At 41.2% G+C, this 20,242-nt stretch overlaps 1 protein-coding gene across 1 annotated transcript; it reads left to right on the forward strand.

The window, feature by feature from the left end:
• Window positions 1-1,757: 1,757 nt before the first annotated feature.
• LOC118096564 (lipase member M-like) lies at window positions 1,758-19,331 on the forward strand. The gene is made up of 11 exons (XM_060275203.2): window positions 1,758-1,908; window positions 3,384-3,412; window positions 7,786-7,896; window positions 8,867-8,981; window positions 10,033-10,231; window positions 10,965-11,074; window positions 12,453-12,589; window positions 14,914-15,060; window positions 15,337-15,408; window positions 17,590-17,655; window positions 19,080-19,331. The coding sequence occupies exons 1-11, from the start codon at window positions 1,758-1,760 to the stop codon at window positions 19,329-19,331; spliced, it is 1,389 nt and encodes a 462-aa protein (XP_060131186.2).
• Window positions 19,332-20,242: the final 911 nt, after the last annotated feature.

Here is a 20,242-nt window from a genome sequence, read left to right on the forward strand (position 1 = left end):
TATTGGTCTGAATGGGGGAAAGTGCAGGAGGGATGCAATGCAGAGCCTGTGGACTCAGCAAATAAAACGTTTTAAGTGTGTTTTAAGTGCCATGTGACACTAGATGGCGATGGTGAGACTTATGGAAAATCCAATGTATTTTTTAAACAAGCATTTTCAGAATGCTTTTATATATGTGTAGATTCCACCTGTGTCTCTCTGCAGGGAGAAGCTTTCCAGAAACAAGTAATATGTTGCTATTTATTTCCTTGACAAATCAGTAGGTGGCAGCAGAAGAAAGTAAATAGCTCGTGTCTTTGGCTTCCCTTACAGTTTCTTCTCATCCTTGGGTCAAGCTATCTAAGAAAGGATGTGTGTTATTGTCTCCCCAAGTCTCCCTTATCTCAGCATTCCGTTTTGTCCATTTGCCGCCTTCTCCCTTCCTTTATTTTCTTAATGAAGTTTCATATTTCCGGGTCGCTCAACCACTGCCACAGTGTCCTTTCTCCTGGCAGATCAAGAGGAGCAGAGGACAGCAAAGGTTGCAAGGTTTTAAGCTGGGGCAATCAGAATAAGGTCCACTATCTGACTGCTGACTTAGGACCCTAAACTGTGTTTTTATAATCGACTTTTTATTTTGTTCTGTGCATATTGCAATGTTCTTTTGTTGCTATGGCTGATGGCTGATGCAAATGAAGTTACATTCATTCATTCATTCATTCATTCATTCATATAATTTGGAGGGCTAGATCATTTTCCCCCCTCAAAAATTATTTCCTCTAGCACAAATGGATGAAATTTTGCCTATTAAAGACTAAAATGAGGTATATTCCATTGGAATATTAAAAAAAAAGGTTACACACATTTTTTTTGTATGCTGTTTTACCATTTCATAAAATTGTATTAACAATTCTATATATATTTTGTATCAAATTTGGACACAACACCACATTCCACAATGGGGAGTGTTCTTAGCAACATAGGGTATACAAATGTCACACCTGCGCAAGGTAAAAGCCCCTTTTTGGGACCTCAAAACTCAGCCAGCAGACCCTGCCGGGCATGCTGGGAAAAGAACCTACAGGAGAGGTAGCAAAACATCGTCCTCTAGCGACGTCTATACTGTTACTGCAGCTAAAAAAAGCTTCCTTATGTGTTTGATGACCCTATATAATGTTGTATATATGTGACTCTAAAGCTTGAGTTCAATTTTATATCTGCTTACAGTGACTTCAAAAATGGTCAAAAAACTGATAAATAAAATTTTTAAAATCATTTTGTGCGTGACGTTTTTAAAAAAATCAAATTTCTTTGAACGTAAGATTTTATCTAATCTTTAATGAAAGCTCATCAAATTATGATACAGGGAAATGAGGTTGTAAAAAAGTCATCACCTTAGTGTATATGCTTGCCAAACTCAAAGATTGTGTAATCTCCCACAGGCTTAGATCACTTGGGTTGATGCTACAGGAGTTTAGGATCAGGGTTGTTAAAGACTAGCAAGCTCCTCTGAGTTCTAAGAGTTCAGAGAACTGTGGGCTGGCTTTACTCTCTGAGTAGACTGCAAGGGATCTGGCTCGGAAATGCAGGGTGTATTTTTCCAGGATCTTAGATGTTGTAATAAGCACCCCCAGATTTCTTCCTGGCTGTGGTTGAGATGGAAGGTAAGAAGTGACTATCAGATTGTTAAGAAGCAATTGGCCAACCCTACAGCACTGTTGTGCAGCAGTTGTGCAAGGCAAGGTGCAAGAAGGCTGCCACACCTACAATAACCCAATATGCTGATATTTTGTTTAATTACAAGGCACGAGATCACCCTTCAGCTCTATATGCAAAATGACATCATTAAGCAAGAGGAACTCCTGGCCCAAGAAACAGGTTTCTCTGCAAAGAGAAGCTATGTGTCTGTTCAGAATATGGTGTTGTCATGTAAGTTGCTGAGTTGTAGTTATTTGTTTAATCTTATATAGCAGCAGTATGCAGGATCAAAGGCATGGAAGATTAAATATAAATAAAGGGAAATCAATCCTTTTTATTTGAAGGGAACAATACACCTACACAAAATTTTCTCCAGTATCAGTGAGAACTTTTAAGTTCGATCACTTCTTTGAAGTGATTGGGGGGAAAGTGATGAAAATTCTAATTGAATAAAAGTTGCACAGTCCTAGCTCCATATAAATGAAATTACAGAGACTATATGGAAGGTTGTATCACCTCATTGGAAACAAATCAAGTTAAAGCTACCAATCAGAGTGTACCACACTGTATGGAAAATTGCACAATCCCTCAAGTTACAGAAGTCCACATAAAACAGTTAAGTTAGCCCCAAAACCAATAATCTGCTACAGCAAACGGCACAAATATGACGCAACTCACAAACTACCCAATTCCAAATTTGTCAAAACACAATTCTACACAAATCAGTATTGGATTGCACAGTTTTGGTATAAACAAGCTACGGAACCTGACTTGTGTGGTGATACCCTGATCCCTCCCAGAGTAAATAAAGACACTGGACAAATTGCATAGGGTTAATGGGCGTTAAAAGGCCACAACTTTATTGATTACAGATGTAGAGAGGTATTGGCTTAGGCATTGGATCTAACCGTCTATATCCGACTCCAGCCCGCTCTGCTGGCAGTCTGTGAAGGGTTAACCACCATTGGGTGAGCCCTGCGATGCACATCAACTAGGACTCACCCTGGGGCCACCGCTAGAGGGTGTGCCTTTTGGCCCTCACCTACCACGGTTTCGGACTTGGCCACGCCCCAGACTCCTTAAGGGAGTACCCTTCAGCATTTTGGGGAGGTGATGGCAGCAACCTCCCCCCCACCTGTAACCTTTCAGAGATAATCCAATGCCTACCGCCAAAAACCAAAGTTGTGACGAGTTGCTACAAGGTAGGCGAAAACCACCAGGCCAGAGCCAATTTGCCAAGTGGGAAAATTCCTACCAGGCCCCTCAACGACGACCAACCGAGGTCCATAGCAATGTCAAAAAGAAGGGCCCTGCCTAAAGGGAGGGTGGGCGGGAAAAACGAAGCGGCTGGGGGGTCAGGAAAGAGAGACTGAATCCCAGCTGCTGCTCGCTTAAACTAGCGAGCCACGCCCCCTTGGAGCATCCTGATTGGACACGCCAAGGGAGCACCGCGTCTGGGAGCCAGCCAATGGGCTGGGAGAATGGCAGCCATTCTCCCAGCACGTGCTTGGGCTCGTGGCCCGCCCACAATCTCACCTCCTTCTACGTCGGAAGTGACTTTTTCAAAATGCAGAACAATAAAAAAAAACTAATATAAATAACAATGCCCAAACGAACTATTAATGAATGTATCACACATAAGGAGAAGAAATCACAGACTGCAATTTGTTCAGTATGTTTCTCAATTATAATTCTCTCCTTAATAGGTCTGCAAGCCTTTAAACACGTTCCAAGAGTAAGTATGTATAGAATTGCACTGCACATCATCTCAAGAAAACACTTACGTGGTCTCTTTAAATGTTGTTAATTAGAATTGGATGGTTCTATTTCTTTTCAACAAACTGAATAACACAAAACCAAAGTTTCTTTCAAACAAACAAACAAACAAACCCAACAAAAACAGTGCATCACGTGACATATTATATTTCAGATTTCATGAGTTGGTTAAAAATAATGTCCCTATAAAGCTTTCTTCTTCTTCTTCTTCTTCCTCTTCTTCTTCTTCTTCTTCTTCTTCTTCTTCTTCTTCTTCTTCTTCTTCTTCTTCTTCTTCTTCTTCTCCTCCTCCTCCTCCTCCTCCTCCTCCTCCTCCTCCTCCTCCTCCTCCTCCTCCTCCTCCTCCTCCTCCTCCTCCTCCTCCCAAACAGGTTATGCTATAGAGTTCCATGGAAAGAGTGTTAACGTGTCCTTTGGTCTCTTTACGCATGGAATAAAGCCACTGCCACTGACCCACAAAATAATCCTCATAGTCTGGTCATCTCAGTGCTTGAGTGCTTGAGGTTGCTTGCTCAGCTCCTCGGCTAGTGCATTATTCAGCTTCCTATCTAGTAGCTTTTATTCACTAATTATACAAGATTATCAATGGGGATAATAACATGGGTCGGAGCCAGTTTCAGACTACACTCCTAACCCCACTTACCGCATTGCATTAAATAGAAATTACTTCTATGGTGACGCTAGGATTGTACTGTTAGTCATGCTTTGAGCAGATTCACTGAAATCAAGTTGTTGTTGTTTAGTCGTTTAGTCGTGTCCGACTCTTCGTGACCCCATGGACCATAGCACGCCAGGCACTCCTGTCTTCCACTGCCTCCCGCAGTTTGGTCAAACTCATGTTCGTAGCTTCGAGAACACTGTCCAACCATCTCGTCCTCTGTCGTCCCCTTCTCCTAGTGCCCTCAATCTTCCCCAACATCAGGGTCTTTTCCAGGGAGTCTTCTCTTCTCATGAGGTGGCCAAAGTATTGGAGCCTCAGCTTCATGATCTGTCCTTCCAGTGAGCGCTCAAGAAATCAAGTTAGATGTGACCAATTTAAGCCCCATTGTTTTCAGTGCGGCTTATTCTAATATTCATGAATATTCTCCAGCATTGTAGGGCAAATTTCTCATAATAAACACTTCTTCATGTAGCTTTGACTAATGTAAGCACATTTACAAGCAATATAATGAATTTGTATACGCTATTTTCAATAATATTTTCATTTTTATGCACACTTTCCTAATATATGCATTTTTGTAAACATGGGTTGATTAGTGAATTCTAACGATAACTGTATTTCAGTCCACATATTATTTTGGAAAGTACGGATTTTATAGATTTTGCTTTCGATGTGAACTGAATTGAATCTCTCTCCTATCCCTGCTTCAGGATTATTATTTTGCAAGTCACATGTACATCGCAGACAGTGCAGTGAATAAATGACTCTCACACCTCCAGTTTCCTGGTTATGCTTATATACAATTGATCCTCTACTAGTTTAGAGTCTTAATACATAATGGGATAAATTCAGCAACCCCACTATTCTGAGATGAGAATTCAAAAGGCATACCAGTTGATCCAGAGGCTCTAGTTCCAGGAATGTCAGGTTTCTAAACCTGAACGTCTTCTAGATTACAACTGTAATTGTTAGATTCCATCAGCAAGTTCAGAGATAATGGTAATTATAGTTCAACAACATCCAAAGGGCCACAGGTTCCCCATTCCTATCCAAGAATGAATCACCATGTTGTTTTTCAAAGAATGAAATTGCCACTTCTTTATTATGAAAGAAAGAATCTAGCTGAGACATTATGTGTATGCAATTCTATCATACTGGGCTTTGGGGGTAAGGTAGCTAAAATGAATGAGCAGTTAATGAAAAGATACATCAAGGCACTTTATGGGTGGGATGTACGCAGTATAATTGCATGTTCTGAAAGTGTAATAGTCTGTGATCATGCATTCCTTAATATCCTTTTGCTTTAACACCTGAGCTATATTAGAACCTGCACATTCAGGTGTCTAGCAGATCCTGCAGAACCTGGCAAGTGAATGTAGACTTGTGTACAACCACCTCTGGCAAAGATCTGGAGTGGAAGTGTTCTTTCACTTTTCTGGCTTGCAAAAATACCACAAGTGGCTGGATGAGAAGGGTTTTTTTGTTTTAACTATAGACAACTGTTGGCTCCCAGGGTCACAGTCACTTTGTACTGAAGAAGTGTGGAAGGTGTGAATTTCAGCACAAATGGTGTGTATTTGGAATGCTTTTGATGGAAATAAAGGGTGTGGGAGGTTAAAAATGAAAGTTGGATAGTGGGGTTGCTGGATCTATTCCATATCTATTAGAAAAATCTGTTGTTATATAATGTGGAATAATAAGAGAGAGAGAGTTTGTATAAAAGTGACTAAAATTATCAGCAGCACTTAGGTTTAGGACAGCAGCAGAAGGGAAAAGTGGTGGCAGCAGGGAGCCACAATGGAAGCAGAAGCCATTAAAAGCTGCACCTCAACTTTATGAAAATTTGGGCTCAGCTTATCATCAGTACAGGAGGGATGCATGTTCTGAATGAAACCATAGCAAAATTACCTTTCAAGATTTTAAGAAGGAGCTGGTCTGAATACAGCAATGGTCTTGAGATGCTGGAACATGGTGAGATAACACGTTCTCCACATACAAATAGAGCCTAGAAGATTTTGGCTTCTTGTGCATGTTACTGCAGCATGCACTGTGGGAATCTCAAGGCTTGCAAATCAATCACAGGAAGCATAACAGTGTGCGGAGTAGCAAATGGCAGTTTGGGTGTGATTGGATGTCTGAAATAGGATTGGCTTTTTGCCAAAGGCTTCAAATGCTGACAAAGAACAATATAGCACCTTGCTGACAGAAGGAGTTTTATGTATCCAACCAGAGGAACCAGTCACTAACAATATTTCTGTGTTGTCAATTAATCCTTGGCAGGCTGGCCAAGACATGTTGGCTAAAAACAAAAACTAGCACCACCTCTTTTTAGGTACCTTGGCAACTGCCTTATATTGAGTTAGACACGGGTCCATTTAACTCAGTACTGTCTGCAATAACTAGGAGTGCTTCACCAGGGTTTCAGCTAGAGCAGGGGTGCCCAACTTCCAAGAGACTGTGATCTACTCACAGTTAAAAACTGGCAGTGATCTACCCCCTTTTGGAGGGTTCATGTCAAAGTTGATGAGGTTTTTTTTTTTTGGAAGGAAACTCCATTTTTTAGGAGTGCAGGGCAAAGTTGTTGAGCTTTTTTTAGGGGAGCCAAAGTTGTTGAGCATCTTCGGGGGGAGCCAGTGATCTACCAGTGATCTACCACAGATGTCCAGTGATCTACCGGTAGATCACAATCTAGATCACGACCTACCTGTTGGACATGCCTGAGCTAGAGAACTGTCCTAGGCCTGACTAGAGTTGTCGGGGATTGAGCATGGAACCTTCTGCCTGCAATGAATGCATAATCCGAGATCTTGGATTATGTTATGCTATTATGAACACCAACAAAGGAAAGCCCTCTAAGGATACAGCTGCAGAGGGACTATCAGGACCAGCTGGGGGCTGGGCAGGGAACTTTTGGCAGATTTGTTTCCCCAGCTATCTAGTAGCCCTGTGATGAGGAAGAGGAACCAATGGGCTGCTGGAAGAAGCCTGACAGCTGTGGTTGACATACAATTCAGAATTTATTTGGAAACTACTTCCAGGTGATGTCATATCCTGAGGTTTCTTGCCTGCCTTTTGTGTAGACCAGGTCCTAATTTGTAAATGTACCTGTCCTCTGCTGAAATAGGGATAGGAGAGTTATCACCAGGTAAGATGCGGAAGAGTAGTTGGGAGATCGTCTGCTATTATGGAGGTGGGGCATGATGGTGGAGAATGTTGGGAGGTAGACCTGAAGCATGGGATGCTGTCTTATATACTACTCAGGGTATTGGTCAGTCTAGCTCAGTTTTGTTTACCCTGACTGGCTGTGACTCTCCAGGTTTTCAGACAGGTTTTAATAGCCCTACCTGGAGGTGCCAGGGATTGTGTCTTTTGCATGCAAAGCAGATGGTCTACCACTGAGCTATGCCCTTCCTCAAGGAAGGCCCTTCCTGATAAAAGATTACTAAAGGCAGTTGGCTGATACACTATTTTTAGTGAAGCTGCTGCATGGTGGGATGGGGGAGCAATTCAGTTTGGTTCACATTTTAATAGGAACAGACCTTCTCCATTGAGTTCAATATCACAAGCAGCTTCAGATACCTATTCCTTTTGTGTTGTTGATTTTCAAATGAAGGCGCATGCAGTTGGTTGTCTGTTTATGGGTGACCCATTTATTTATTTACTTTTTACAGAGAATCAAAATGTGGCTGATGATTGTGTTGGTGTACATGACTGAAGGAATTGTGTCTTCAGGAGAATTTCAAGCGCTAAACAAGCCAAATCCAGAACAATTTTTGAATACTGTAAGTACATCTCTGGATGTGAAAGGAGCATGATATTGCTTGACACTATTTACAGTTTCATCCTCCCTACATATAGGATTTTGCCACCTTAGAGTACTTAATATTGGGTGCAAATGTTCAACCAGAAAATATACAAGGTTGGTAGTGTGTTTGAAAGGTGCATGTATCTTAAATGACTACTTTTCTTGGTGCTCTATACAAAAATAAATGCTTGATGCAGGTATAGCTCAGGGCATCTTGCTGCCTGAACCAATCAACAAATTTCATGTGCAGATATAGAGCAAATGGGAATTAATCTGCTTGGCAGCTTAATCCTCCAACTGCCAACTGTCCCCCAGGAATCTGCAATATGTGGTTGTCCCCTTCCCCTGTTTCTCCAAATACAGTGATGGGAAATCTCTGGTCCACAAATCTAATTGACCATTTTGGGTGAAGCATGAATTGGCCACCTTTACCATGCCTGATGTTGCTGAGGCTCGAATTGGAAACTGCAAAGGAAGCATTGCAAGCACAGTCCAATCCTTCATTTGCAAGCAGAATTCAGTGCCTTTTGAATCTGGAGCTTTTTCCTGTTGCTCTGCACAGCGATTTGGGGTGGTGGGAGCATAATTTGCTTCAAGTTTGGAAACCACTGCTGTGCATTTTGCTGAGAAAAGTGACAATTTGTATGCATACACAATACATGCATCAATAAAAAATGAACTAGTTCACAGTGGGATGCATTCAAGGCTGCTTTGGAGACTATCCTTTACATAACCTTATTGCATTATATTATGAATTTTTATACTATTCCATATTTGTCCCCTATACTGTCCCAAGTGGAAAGTGCGTATATGTGAAAATGAGCTAAAACCTGAATTCTGGGTTTCATTTAACAAGTTTAAATCCTGCAACAACAATGGACCAAGAAGCATAGACAACTTTCCTGAAAGTAATTCATTTCAGAAAATTCTGTTTCTCCTTTATCTAGGATGGAATCATCCGTCGCTGGGGCTATCCAAGCGAGATCCATGATAACATCCTGACAGCTGACGGCTATTATTTGACCATGAACAGAATTCCTTATGGCAGAGGAGGCAAACATGGTGGGTCTCCAAAGTGAAAGAAGAAATGAAAATATAATAGCAAGCCCCATGTGTTCTCCAACCCTATCTAAGTAGCAATTAAGTAGAAATCTTATGGGCAGGTCTGTTTCTTAGAAGTTTCTTTCCAAGAACAGCAAACCAGAGTCTTTCCCACCTTCACTCCCTTCACAGCAGAGGTCAGAGTCCCTTTCCAGCCCACGTGCTGCATTATCCCACAGACAACTCTAGACAGTAAAATAAAGGGATGAGAATTTTTTTTGGGGATGTGCAGCAGGACGTCCACCTACAGAGCCCAACCCCTCCACAGCATAAAATTTATGTGTGCTACTTTATGTGTATAGGTGCAAATTTAGATATAATTCCTATAATTTAAATCTAAATACAATATACAGTGGAGAAGATTATGATCCGGTGACCTGTATGCCTGCTCAGCCTGCTGCCAGGGTGAAAATTGTGGATGGGGAAACTTCAAAGTCCTTGCTTTCTCTTTGAAACTAGGCTTGGACTGGACAAACAGAGGGTGCCTTCAAATGCAGGATAGCCCTCTGCCAGCCCTTCCGATGATGATGATGATGATATATTATTTATATTCCCCCATCTGGCTGGGTTTCTCCAGCCACTCTGGGCAGCTCCCAATAGAATATTAAAAACATGATAAAAGAACAAACATTAAAAACTTCCCTAAGTGTCTTCTAAAAGCCAGATAGCTGTTTATTTCCTTAACATCTGGATGGGAAGGCGTTCCACAGGGCGGGCGCCACTACCGAGAAGGCCCTCTGCCTGGTTCCCTGTGACCTCACTTCTCGCAGTGAGGGAGCCGCCAGAAGGCCCTCTGAGCTGGACAATGGGGGTGGAGATGCCCAAGTATACTGGGGTTTTAAAAGTCAGCACCAACACTTTGTGCTCGGAAACATACTGGGAGCCAATGTAGGTCTTTCAGAACTGGTGTTATATGGTCTCGATGGGCTGTCCTCTGCAGAGAAGGCCACATGGCCATCCTAGTGTGCTGCAGTCTTTTCTTATGAAAGTTAATTCTTTGTATCTGTTTCAGGTTCCAGACCTGCTGTCTTGGTGATTCCTGGATTAATAATGGAAAGTAGCACCTGGGTCTCCAATATACCCAATAATAGTTTGGGCTTCATCTTGGCAGATGCTGGTTACGATGTTTGGCTTGGGAATGTTAGAGGAACGTCCTGGTCTAGAAAGCATCAGAACCTTTCAATCTTGCAACAGGAATTCTGGAATTTCAGGTAGGTCCTCACAAATTGGGGGGTGGGACTTTTGAAATGCATATGCACTTGCCTATTACTGCCAAGCAATGAAGCACTGGGGCTTATCAGGAGTGGCTTGCTAAATGAGCTACCTGGCTGGTGGCTTGCTGCTGCTTAGCCAGGAGGAAGAGGGGGAGGTGACATGGTGAGCAGGTAACTACAGAACTGCCGGATTGGCTCCACCAGTGTGTTTGAGCCACACTCACATCTGCCCCACCCAGTAAGAAACAATGACCCACCTGCCAGAAAGCTCGTGGTGCTGCTGCTCCCCAACTGTCAATCTATTTCTGGATACAGGTAGGTAGCCGTGTTGGTCTGACATAGTCAAAACAAAATAAAAAAATCCTTCCAGTAGCACCTTAGATACCAACTAAGTTTGTCATAGGTATGAGCTTCCGTGTGCATGCACACTTCTTCAGATATCATGCACACGAAAGCTCATACCTATGACAAACTTAGTTGGTCTCTAAGGTGCTACTGGAAGGATTTTTTAAATTTTGTTTTGTGTATTTCTGGAGTTTATGTTAGATTTCATCTGCAGGAAATAAATACACATGGTTTACAACTACAGACATAAGAGACTTCTGTGTCTTGAGATCCATGAATGGTCAGCTCACACTGTTCATATATATGAAACGCTGATGCTTTAATCAGCGATGAGACATCTTGTGTACCAGAAGTATATGCCCAACTTAGTGTTTCTCTTTCTCAGCTTTCATGAAATGAGCCTCTATGACCTTCCAGCCATGATAGACTACATTCTGCAGGAAAATGGCCAAAAGCAGATCTATTATATTGGACACTCTCAAGCTGCTACTTTAGGTAAGTTTCAAATATAGAGAAGGGCTGTCTCATTCACACACACACACACACACACACACACACACACACAGAGAGAGAGAGAGAGAGAGTATATATATACCCGAGTGGAAATATAATTCGTAGAGATATCTCTGCAATCTAGCAATTTTTGCCATCACTGGGATGATGAGCGTGTTAGTATGTTCAAGACCCCAATCGTGAGCTCCAGAGCTAATATTTGTGAGAATCAATGGTAATTAATGTGCATCTCCAGCAACACCCTGTAGTATGATAGTAATTAGTTTATTGCAGCCATTGGCCCACATCAAAAACAAAACAGAAAACAAAAACAAACAATTCATCATACATTAATCACAGCAAAACAATTATTCAAGTTGGGAGTGCCAAATTTAAAATTTAAAATAACACATTAATAACATTTGTTTCATTTAAATTAACCCATATAATGGATAAATAATCCGTCTGAGATCTTAATTTAAACCATCATATGAATCTAATATACATCATATTTAACTCCCCTTATGATTCTTGGTTTTGACAAAACTATCGAGGTTGTGCAGTGGTCCATTTCTTTTCTTATGAAATAAAACAGTAATCAAAAATCTAGCGACCGTAAGAGATCTACTCGGGTCATCATCATTCAGTAGGTAAATTAATTTAGCTTCCTGAGTTCCGTCAGCAGTTTTTGATAGAAGTGGGGTCAGAAATTTAGACCGAGCCGTCGCGTGAAGTGGACAGTAAAAGATTATATGTTGTAAGGATTCTATGAAGCCACTATTACAGTCACATAGAAGAGAAATCTGGCCATTACAGAGTCGGTTACTCATAACATTTGATGGGAAAGCATTAAATCTGGCTTTTATAAGGGCATACCTATACATCACAACAGATAGAGTAGTTAAATAGGGTGGAAGTTTCATTGGTGATGAAATATTAAATTGGTGGTCAGTCTCCTCTAACTTTTGAGAGACAGCTCTCTTGGCTGAAACTAAATCCAGTCCCAATAGTTCAGATGGGGATATCCCAAGGGTTACTAGTTTAGAATGTATAATTTTCGCCCAAGGGCTGGGAAAGTTATCTCTCCAGAGACACTGAATTAAGCGGAGGTTAGGAAGTCTATGCCATAATGTCAACCCCCTGTAGTATGAGTGGAGAGCACATTGGATGCATCATGACTTGGTACAAATCTCTGTGTGATGCAAGTCTGCACGCACATTTGCCTACAACTATGTGTCCAATTCCCAAGTAAGAACTTTTTTTTTGTCAGGGCAGTTAGTAAAAATGAATGAACTCTGTACCTTTGCCTTTCAGACTGATGAGTCTTTCCTTCCTATGCTTTCCCCAATTATGGTTGTAAATAAATTATTATTTTTTGCAGGTTTCATAGCCTTTTCTATGATGCCAGAGGTGGCTGACAAAATCAAGTTATTTTTTGTTTTTGCTCCTGCGTACACATTTCAGAACAGCAAAGGCCCAGTAATCCAGATATTATTTTTCCCCGATTTTCTTTTAAAGGTATCAGTTGCATTGTTCTTGCTCTTTATTAATTTATTCAGCTTTTTCTCACAATGTGAATTTGCAGGATGCAGATTGAGGGTGGAGGGTACAATGACAATAAAGTATCTATCTATCTATCTATCTATCTATCTATCTATCTATCTATCTATCTATCATCTATCTATCTATCTATCTATCTATCTATCTATCTATCTATCTAATCTACCCATCTACCTACCCATCTACCTATCTACCTATCTACCTATCTACCTATCTACCTATCTATCTATCTATCTATCTATCTATCTATCTATCTATCTATCATCTATCTATCTATCAAAATGTACTGGAGCTCGAGCTGGCTGTAAGATACCACGCAATAAGTGGAAAATGAGGATTCGTGTCTTAGAACAGAGTAGAATGGCATCAACTAGAGCTAAATGCAAGTGTTGTCTCTTTAAGGAACTGAGCATTCAGCAGTATCTGTCAGCCAGGAAAAAAGCTGGTTTTCCCTGCCCGAAAAACTCATTGCTGAATATTTTGCTTGAATGAGGCAGCTAGGTCCTGCCACACCTGATCTGCAAATGAAAGGGCAGACAGCCACGTGAGAATATGGTGTATATGACTGCATTATTATATATATATAATAGTAACAACAAATGCTCTTTCAAATGGTTCTCAGTACCATAGGGGGCACTCTAGGGCATTCAGAGCAGGAGCCAGTCTTTATTATAAGTTTGCCAAGCCAAAGCTTGCAGCAGAAATAAATCGAACTTTTAAAGGTCTTTATTTAAGCTGTCAATCTTGCTATGTCTTCTCATTACTGATGGCAGTAAGTCGGGAGTATGTCTCACCCCTGCTGATAGGCTTTTGTATAAACTTAATTTCATGTTGTATTCGTTTGTGTTCTGCATACCTATCTATGCTATCTCTCGCCTTGCTTGAGCCTTTGGCCTCCTTAGATAGAAATAAAATCTTTCTTCTCTCTTTATTTGGGGTTTAATAACTGCCGACTTAGGTAAACACTTCATGTATCAGGGCAAGTAGTTCTTCTCCTCTACAAAAGAATATCTAACCCATTTGTTATTATTTAAGGTGCTTCCATGTGTGTGTGGACCTATTGATACACACACAAAGGCACTTCACATGCCAACCGGACACACGGACAGCGGGTGTGGTCACTGTATGTGAGTCAGCACCTGGAGCAAGGCCTAGTCCACACAATCCTATAATTCCTTATACAGTCATACCTCAGTTTAAGTACACTTGGGTTTGAGTACTTTCAGTTTAAGTACTCCGCGGGCCCATCTGGAATGGATTAATCCACTTTCCATTACTTTCAATGGGAAAGTTTGTGTCAGGTTAAGTACGCTTCAGGTTAAGTACAGACTTCCAGAACCAATTGTGTACTTAAACCGAGGTACCACTGTACAGTACACTGTACAGTGTACAGTGTACAGTGGTACCTCTGGTTAAGAACTTAATTTGTTCTGGAGGTCCGTTCTTAACCTGAAACTGTTCTTAACCTGAAGCACCACTTTAGCTAATGGGGCCTCCTGCTGCTGCCGCGCCGCCGGAGCACTATTTCTGTTCTCATCCTGAAGCAAAGTTCTTAACCTGAGGTACTATTTCTGGGTTAGCGGAGTTTGTAACCTGAAGCCTTTGTAACCCGAGGTACCACTGTACCTTTGTAACCTGAGGTATCACTGTATAATCATTCAATTTGTGTGTTTGTGTGTGACCTGAATCTCCCCTGTGTTTCTTTGCTGTGACATATTATCAGGGCCAGCCCACTCATGAGATAAGGTGAGGTCACTGACTCAGGTGGCAGGATCCACAGGGTCAGCAGATCTGGCCTCCAAGGAACACATCACCTGTTGCCGCCGCTGCAGTGGCAATGTCAGCTGTGGCGTACTCCTTGGAGACTAGATCTCCCGTCTCCTTGGCAGTCCCCCCCCCCGAGTCCCACCTCTACAGCAGCTTCTTGATGAAGAGGAGCTACTGGAGGTCTCCTCCCACCTTTGTTACTGATGTAGATCTTTATCCCCCCCCCCCGTTCCTGATGTAGAACTTCACTCACTCCTTCTTCCCTGGTGGCAGTGGGAATTTTGTGATTCGCCTCTCAGGTGCCAAAATGTGTTGGGCTAGCCAACAATGCAATCCTAACCATGTCTACACAGAAGTATGTCCCATAGAATCAATGGGGCTTACTTCCAGGTATATGTATTTTTATTCATTGCAGATATGTTTAGATTTGTCACTTGGGCACATGAGTGTGATAAGAGAAATATAAGTGCAAGAGAACAAAGACATAAATTCACAATTCTTTTAATGTTTCACAGGTTATATTTGGCACGAAAGAATTCCGCTTATTAAGTAGAAGTCTGAGAGCATTAGTTGCTAAGATTTGCAGCTCCAAATTAACACAAAGACTTTGTGCCCAAGGTCTTTACCTTATAGGTGGCTTCAATAAGAACAGCTTAAATGTGGTATGTATGTATCTTGAATTATTTTCTCTCTCTCTCTTACTTCTTGCCCCTTGACTTGTGGTTTCCCATTCTTAATCTCTCAACTACAGATCTATTGATTGTGGTACTTTTTCATTCCATTGTTTTTCTAAAAAGAGAAATATAAGGGTTGACTTGGATAGACTTCAAGGCCTCTTCTTTGCATAGGCTCTGATTTTGTTTCTCACACTTGTTGGCCCTTCTTCATTATGTGTGCCACATTAACTGTTTTTCTTTCTAAACTGTTTTTTCCCCCAGAGCCGAGTTGATGTGTACATGGCTCACTTTCCAGACTTTACTTCTGTAAAAAATATTGTACACTGGGGACAGGTAATGTTTTTAAAGCAATGTGTACTTCTTTTAAAAATAATAATCAGCTGAGGTTGTGATTTTTATTCTAAATGTAGAAGCTCCTAGGCTGTAATGAAACAGAGGAGGCAGATCTCGAAGGGGGAAAAATAGAAAAAGAATGGAAAAAAATTCAAGGAATATCTTAAAAATTATATTGAAAAAATAGATTTGATAACAGATTAAGAGGAGTCCTGAAATCAGAAACTAGGAGGATAAGAAATTAGAGGATGAAAATAAAATAACATGGTATAATAATTGAAGTAAGATGTAACGAAATGTTGAATAAAAAGAATATAGGATGTATGTATAAAGCAGGCATCCCCAAACTTCGGCCCTCCAGATGTTTTGGACTACAATTCCCATCATCCCTGACCACTGGTCCTCTTAGCTAAGGATCATGGGAGTTGTAGCCCAAAACATCTGGAGGGCGCAGTTTGGGGTGCCTGGTATAAAGGATACAATATGCAAGAGGTACATAGGGAAGAAATGTACATTATGGATTAATCAGGCATGTCAAACCTGCAGCCCTCCAGATGTTTTGGCCTACAACTCCCATGATCCCTAGCTAGCAGAACCAGTGGTTGGGGAAGATGGGAATTGTAGTCCAAAACATCTGGAGGGCCACAGGTTTGACATGCCTGGATTAGATGATTGGAAGTCAAGCAAAAAGAGTGGGTGGTGGGTGGTGGAGGGTGATGAAGCTGATTGGGACTTCTTGATTATAATTTTGCGTATGTAAGATGATATTTGTAGGATGAAAGAGGTATGTATGCTAATTGTTATTTGTATGTACAGTCGTACCTCGGGTTACGACCACCTCGGTTTGCGAACAGTTCGCGCGGCGAAAACACTTCCGGGTTTGCGCAGTTCGTAACCCGAACTGTTCGCAAACCGAGGTGGTCGTAACCCGAGGTACGACTGTACATACAAATAACAATTAGCATACATACCTCTTTCATCCTACAAATATCATCTTACATACGCAAAATTATAATCAAGAAGTCCCAATCAGCTTCATCACCCTCCACCACCCACCACCCACTCTTTTTGCTTGACTTCCAATCATCTAATCCAGGCATGTCAAACCTGTGGCCCTCCAGATGTTTTGGACTACAATTCCCATCTTCCCCAACCACTGGTCCTGCTAGCTAGGGATCATGGGAGTTGTAGGCCAAAATATCTGGAGGGCTGCAGGTTTGACATGCCTGATTAATCCTGATTAATCCATAATGCATAAGCCGCGCGCGCGCGATCGCACAATTTGTGCATGCGCAAAGCGCGAAAATCGCGAAAATCGCGCTTTGTGCATGCGCAAAATGGCGGCGCCCATCGCGCTCGGTTTGCGAACTATTCGGGTTACGAACTGCGATCCGGAACGGATCGCGTTCGTAACCCGAGGTATTACTGTATGTCAATTGTATGGATGGATGTCAACTGTTTTTAACCAATTCTCTTTATTTCTAATAAAAATTAATAATAATAAAAATTAAAAAGAGAGAGAGAGAAAGAAGAGGCAGAGAAGCTGCATTTTGTGAGCAGGACATCACCCATGGTTCTGAAGACACAAACCAATTAGAGTCGTACCTCTTGTTACATCCATCTTTGGTTGCGTTTTTTTCAGGATACAAGCGCGGCAAGCCTGGAAGTGTATACTTCCGGGTTTCGCCGCATGCGCAGACACACTCTGCGCGTCTTGCGCATGTGAAAAAGCGATCTATCGTGCTGCGTGCGTGTGCAGAAGCGGCGCTCTAGTTGCGGACTTTTCTGGTTGCAAACGGCACCCGGAACGGATCGAGTCCATAACTAGAGGTACCACTGTATTATGGCAAACTGTTAGTCTACAATTCAGGTCACATTGAAACAGCTGAAAGCTTTCAACTGGTCTTCAGCTTTGCCCTGACAATTATTGTCTTCTGTACTTTAGAGCTGACATCATTCTCAGAGCTTGGAAAACTGCAGTTGGCAAGCTTAATGCAACTTCCAGTACAATCAGAAAAAAAATAAGTTCCAGCCATTAGAACTGGTCCGTTCAATTCAATTGTCACCCATCTTTAAAAAAAAACTCCACCTTCTTGGAGACATGTGCAAATTAGCCGGCTGACTGCTTACCTAGCCTAATGTGTTATAAATATAATGTCAGCTTAATTTTATTCCTTATAGGCAGCAAAAACAGGGGAACTGAAATATTTTGACTACGGCTGCAAGAATGAAGAAAAATACCATCAGGCAAGGACATGCTTTGTTGTTGTTACATTAGTGTTGGTAAATGCATGGCATAATTCCCCCCCCCCCCAATCCCTGTACAATGGCATTGGAGGTTTCTGGTTGTACAGGCTGGACTTCTTGAGTGGAAAAAGGTGAATTGGAAGTGCCTGGGGTGATGGAGAAAACAACACCTAGCACACTGAGAAGCAGCTCTATAATATAGCTAGATGTTACCCTGGAGTGTTTGCTTTGAATATTTTGAATAATTGCCATATACATAATTGGCAGACAGAGAATTGTGAGTTCCTCTTTCCCCCCCCCCTTTACTTCATTTCTCATCTTATCTCTTGGTTGATATTTAAATTCCCTATTTTGCATTAATGAAGATATACACACAGGAAGGCGATAGATGGGATATGAAGGGATGAGAGGCAAGATAGAGAGGATCTCCCAGGGAGGCAGGCTAGGGGAAGAGGGGGAATCTTCCAGGTGAGTGGAATAAGGGGTATGATGCAATTGTAATAGATGGCTTTGTATTCACTTTCGCTTTTCTTTTTATCTTCTTCCTTCTCTTATTCTTGTTTTTTAATCTTTTCTCTTCAGATTAGCTTGGCTTTTATTATATTTTAGGTGGAGAACGTTCAATATGGGCAGGGTATAAATAATAAATAATAATTATTATTATTAAAAAAGAAAGCATGATATACAGGCAACTCCCCATTTATGTGTGCTCAAGGTATGTGTGACTGCTCACATGTGCATTGCCATGAACCCGGAAATGGCATGGAAAGGGGCAAAAACGACCATGAGAGAGCATGAAAATGGCACGAAACCAGATTTTAGCAATCCCAAGAGCCCTTACACCAATCTTTGAATCCTGAGGAGAGTTGGAGTTTGAGCAAGGAGGTTTGGAAGGAGCGAATGTGGTGTTTGCAGGCTTTTACAGTGCCGCAGAATGTAACCCCCACATAAATGTGGAATTGACTGTATGGCATTCTTGCTACATACATGTCAGAATCCCTTACTCTTAATTCATCAAATTGTCAACACTGTAGCAAAACTATTGCAAAAGATGAGGCAAATGTATCAATTCTTCCCCTTGTCAAACTGTCTTAGCTTCATTTCATATTCTCTACAACTTTCCCCTGAGGAGAAACATTTAAATTTAAAACTCTTTGGTAATTTTGAATGTTGTTCACTTTAGATTTCACCAAACAAGGGGATTTGTCCAAAGTGCATTGTCTCTCCCCTATAGTTGTGGTGCTTTTCTGTATTTGAGCATATAATCTGCTGCAAATTCTTTGAAACTTATTTTTCTCATTCTTCTTTTTATTCAAGTTTACAGTACTTGAAACATGTTCATTTATTTATTTGCTTTTGGCATTTATATACCGAGTGTCCCGTGGGCAGTCCACTAATTAAAGTCTGACAATGTTCCCTTCCAGAAAACTCCGCCATTCTATAAAATAGAAGATATGACTGTGCCAACTGCCGTGTGGATTGGGGGGCAAGACTGGTTGTCTCGCCCAAAAGACAATGCAAAATTAATACCTCGAATTTCTAATCTCATTCACTTCAAGTGCTTTCCTGACTGGAGCCACTTTAATTTCCTCTTTGGACTTGACGCACCTCAACGCCTTTATTCAGAAGTGCTTGATATGATGAAGAGAAACCCATTAGAAACCTGGGATTTTTAGGGAGGGGGAAGACAGATTTTTATTCCACTGGTTTTCAAAGAGTAATTCAAGTCAGGTGTTGTTGTACTCCTATTAATTTTTATATAAAAAAGAACAAAGCACCTGGGTGGGAGAGTGTGCAAATCTCTGTGATCTTAATTGATTGCTGGTCCAATACACTTTATATTACAGGCATAATTTTCATTTTTAAGTTCAATGTTACCTGCAAAGTTCCCCAAAATGATGACATGTTGTACAACTTTTCTATTTCATGTGAACTTTTTTTATTTTTACATTTCCCGCAACATCTTAAAAAATTCTTCTGAATGCAATATAGTGGATAGTAATAGATCAGCTGAAGTCTGGGGGAACAGGCTTCTGAAAGGAAGCCTGTATTCTCTCCAATTTGGAAGCCAAATTTTCTTCCCACTCACCCTGAAGGATTCTTATGCCAAAGCTATCAAAACCATCTCTTTTGTTTCTGATATTCTTTATAATTATAAAAGACTGAATACATTACTGATACCTTCATATTAGATCTTTTTTCTTAATGCAGCTGTGTTGAACCAAAAGTGAGACTGTTCTGGAAGACTGGTAAATGCCATCTTGGTAGTTAAGATGACTCCGAGACTAATTGTTATTTGATACAAGGATGAGCTCATAGGTCTATCTGCTTTGAAGGCTTAGTTTTGGTTCAGCTAGTTGGGAGAGGAGCATAGCTGCCAAGTTTTCCCTTTTCTCGCGAGGAAGCCTATTCAGCATAAGGGAAAATCCCTTTAAAAAAGGGATAACTTGGCAGCTATGGAGAGGAGAGACGTCTCATGCTGCCTGCCTGCCAGTTATTCCCTTATCTGAGATGGGTGAGAGTTGAGAGGTGGCCTCTAAGCCATGGGTGAGTTAATTAGGCTATTGATTCCAGCTTATGTATCTTG

This window comes from Zootoca vivipara, chromosome 5 (assembly GCF_965207765.1).
Source record: "Zootoca vivipara chromosome 5, rZooViv2.hap1.1, whole genome shotgun sequence".
In the NCBI taxonomy this organism is placed as follows: Eukaryota; Metazoa; Chordata; class Lepidosauria; order Squamata; family Lacertidae; genus Zootoca; species Zootoca vivipara.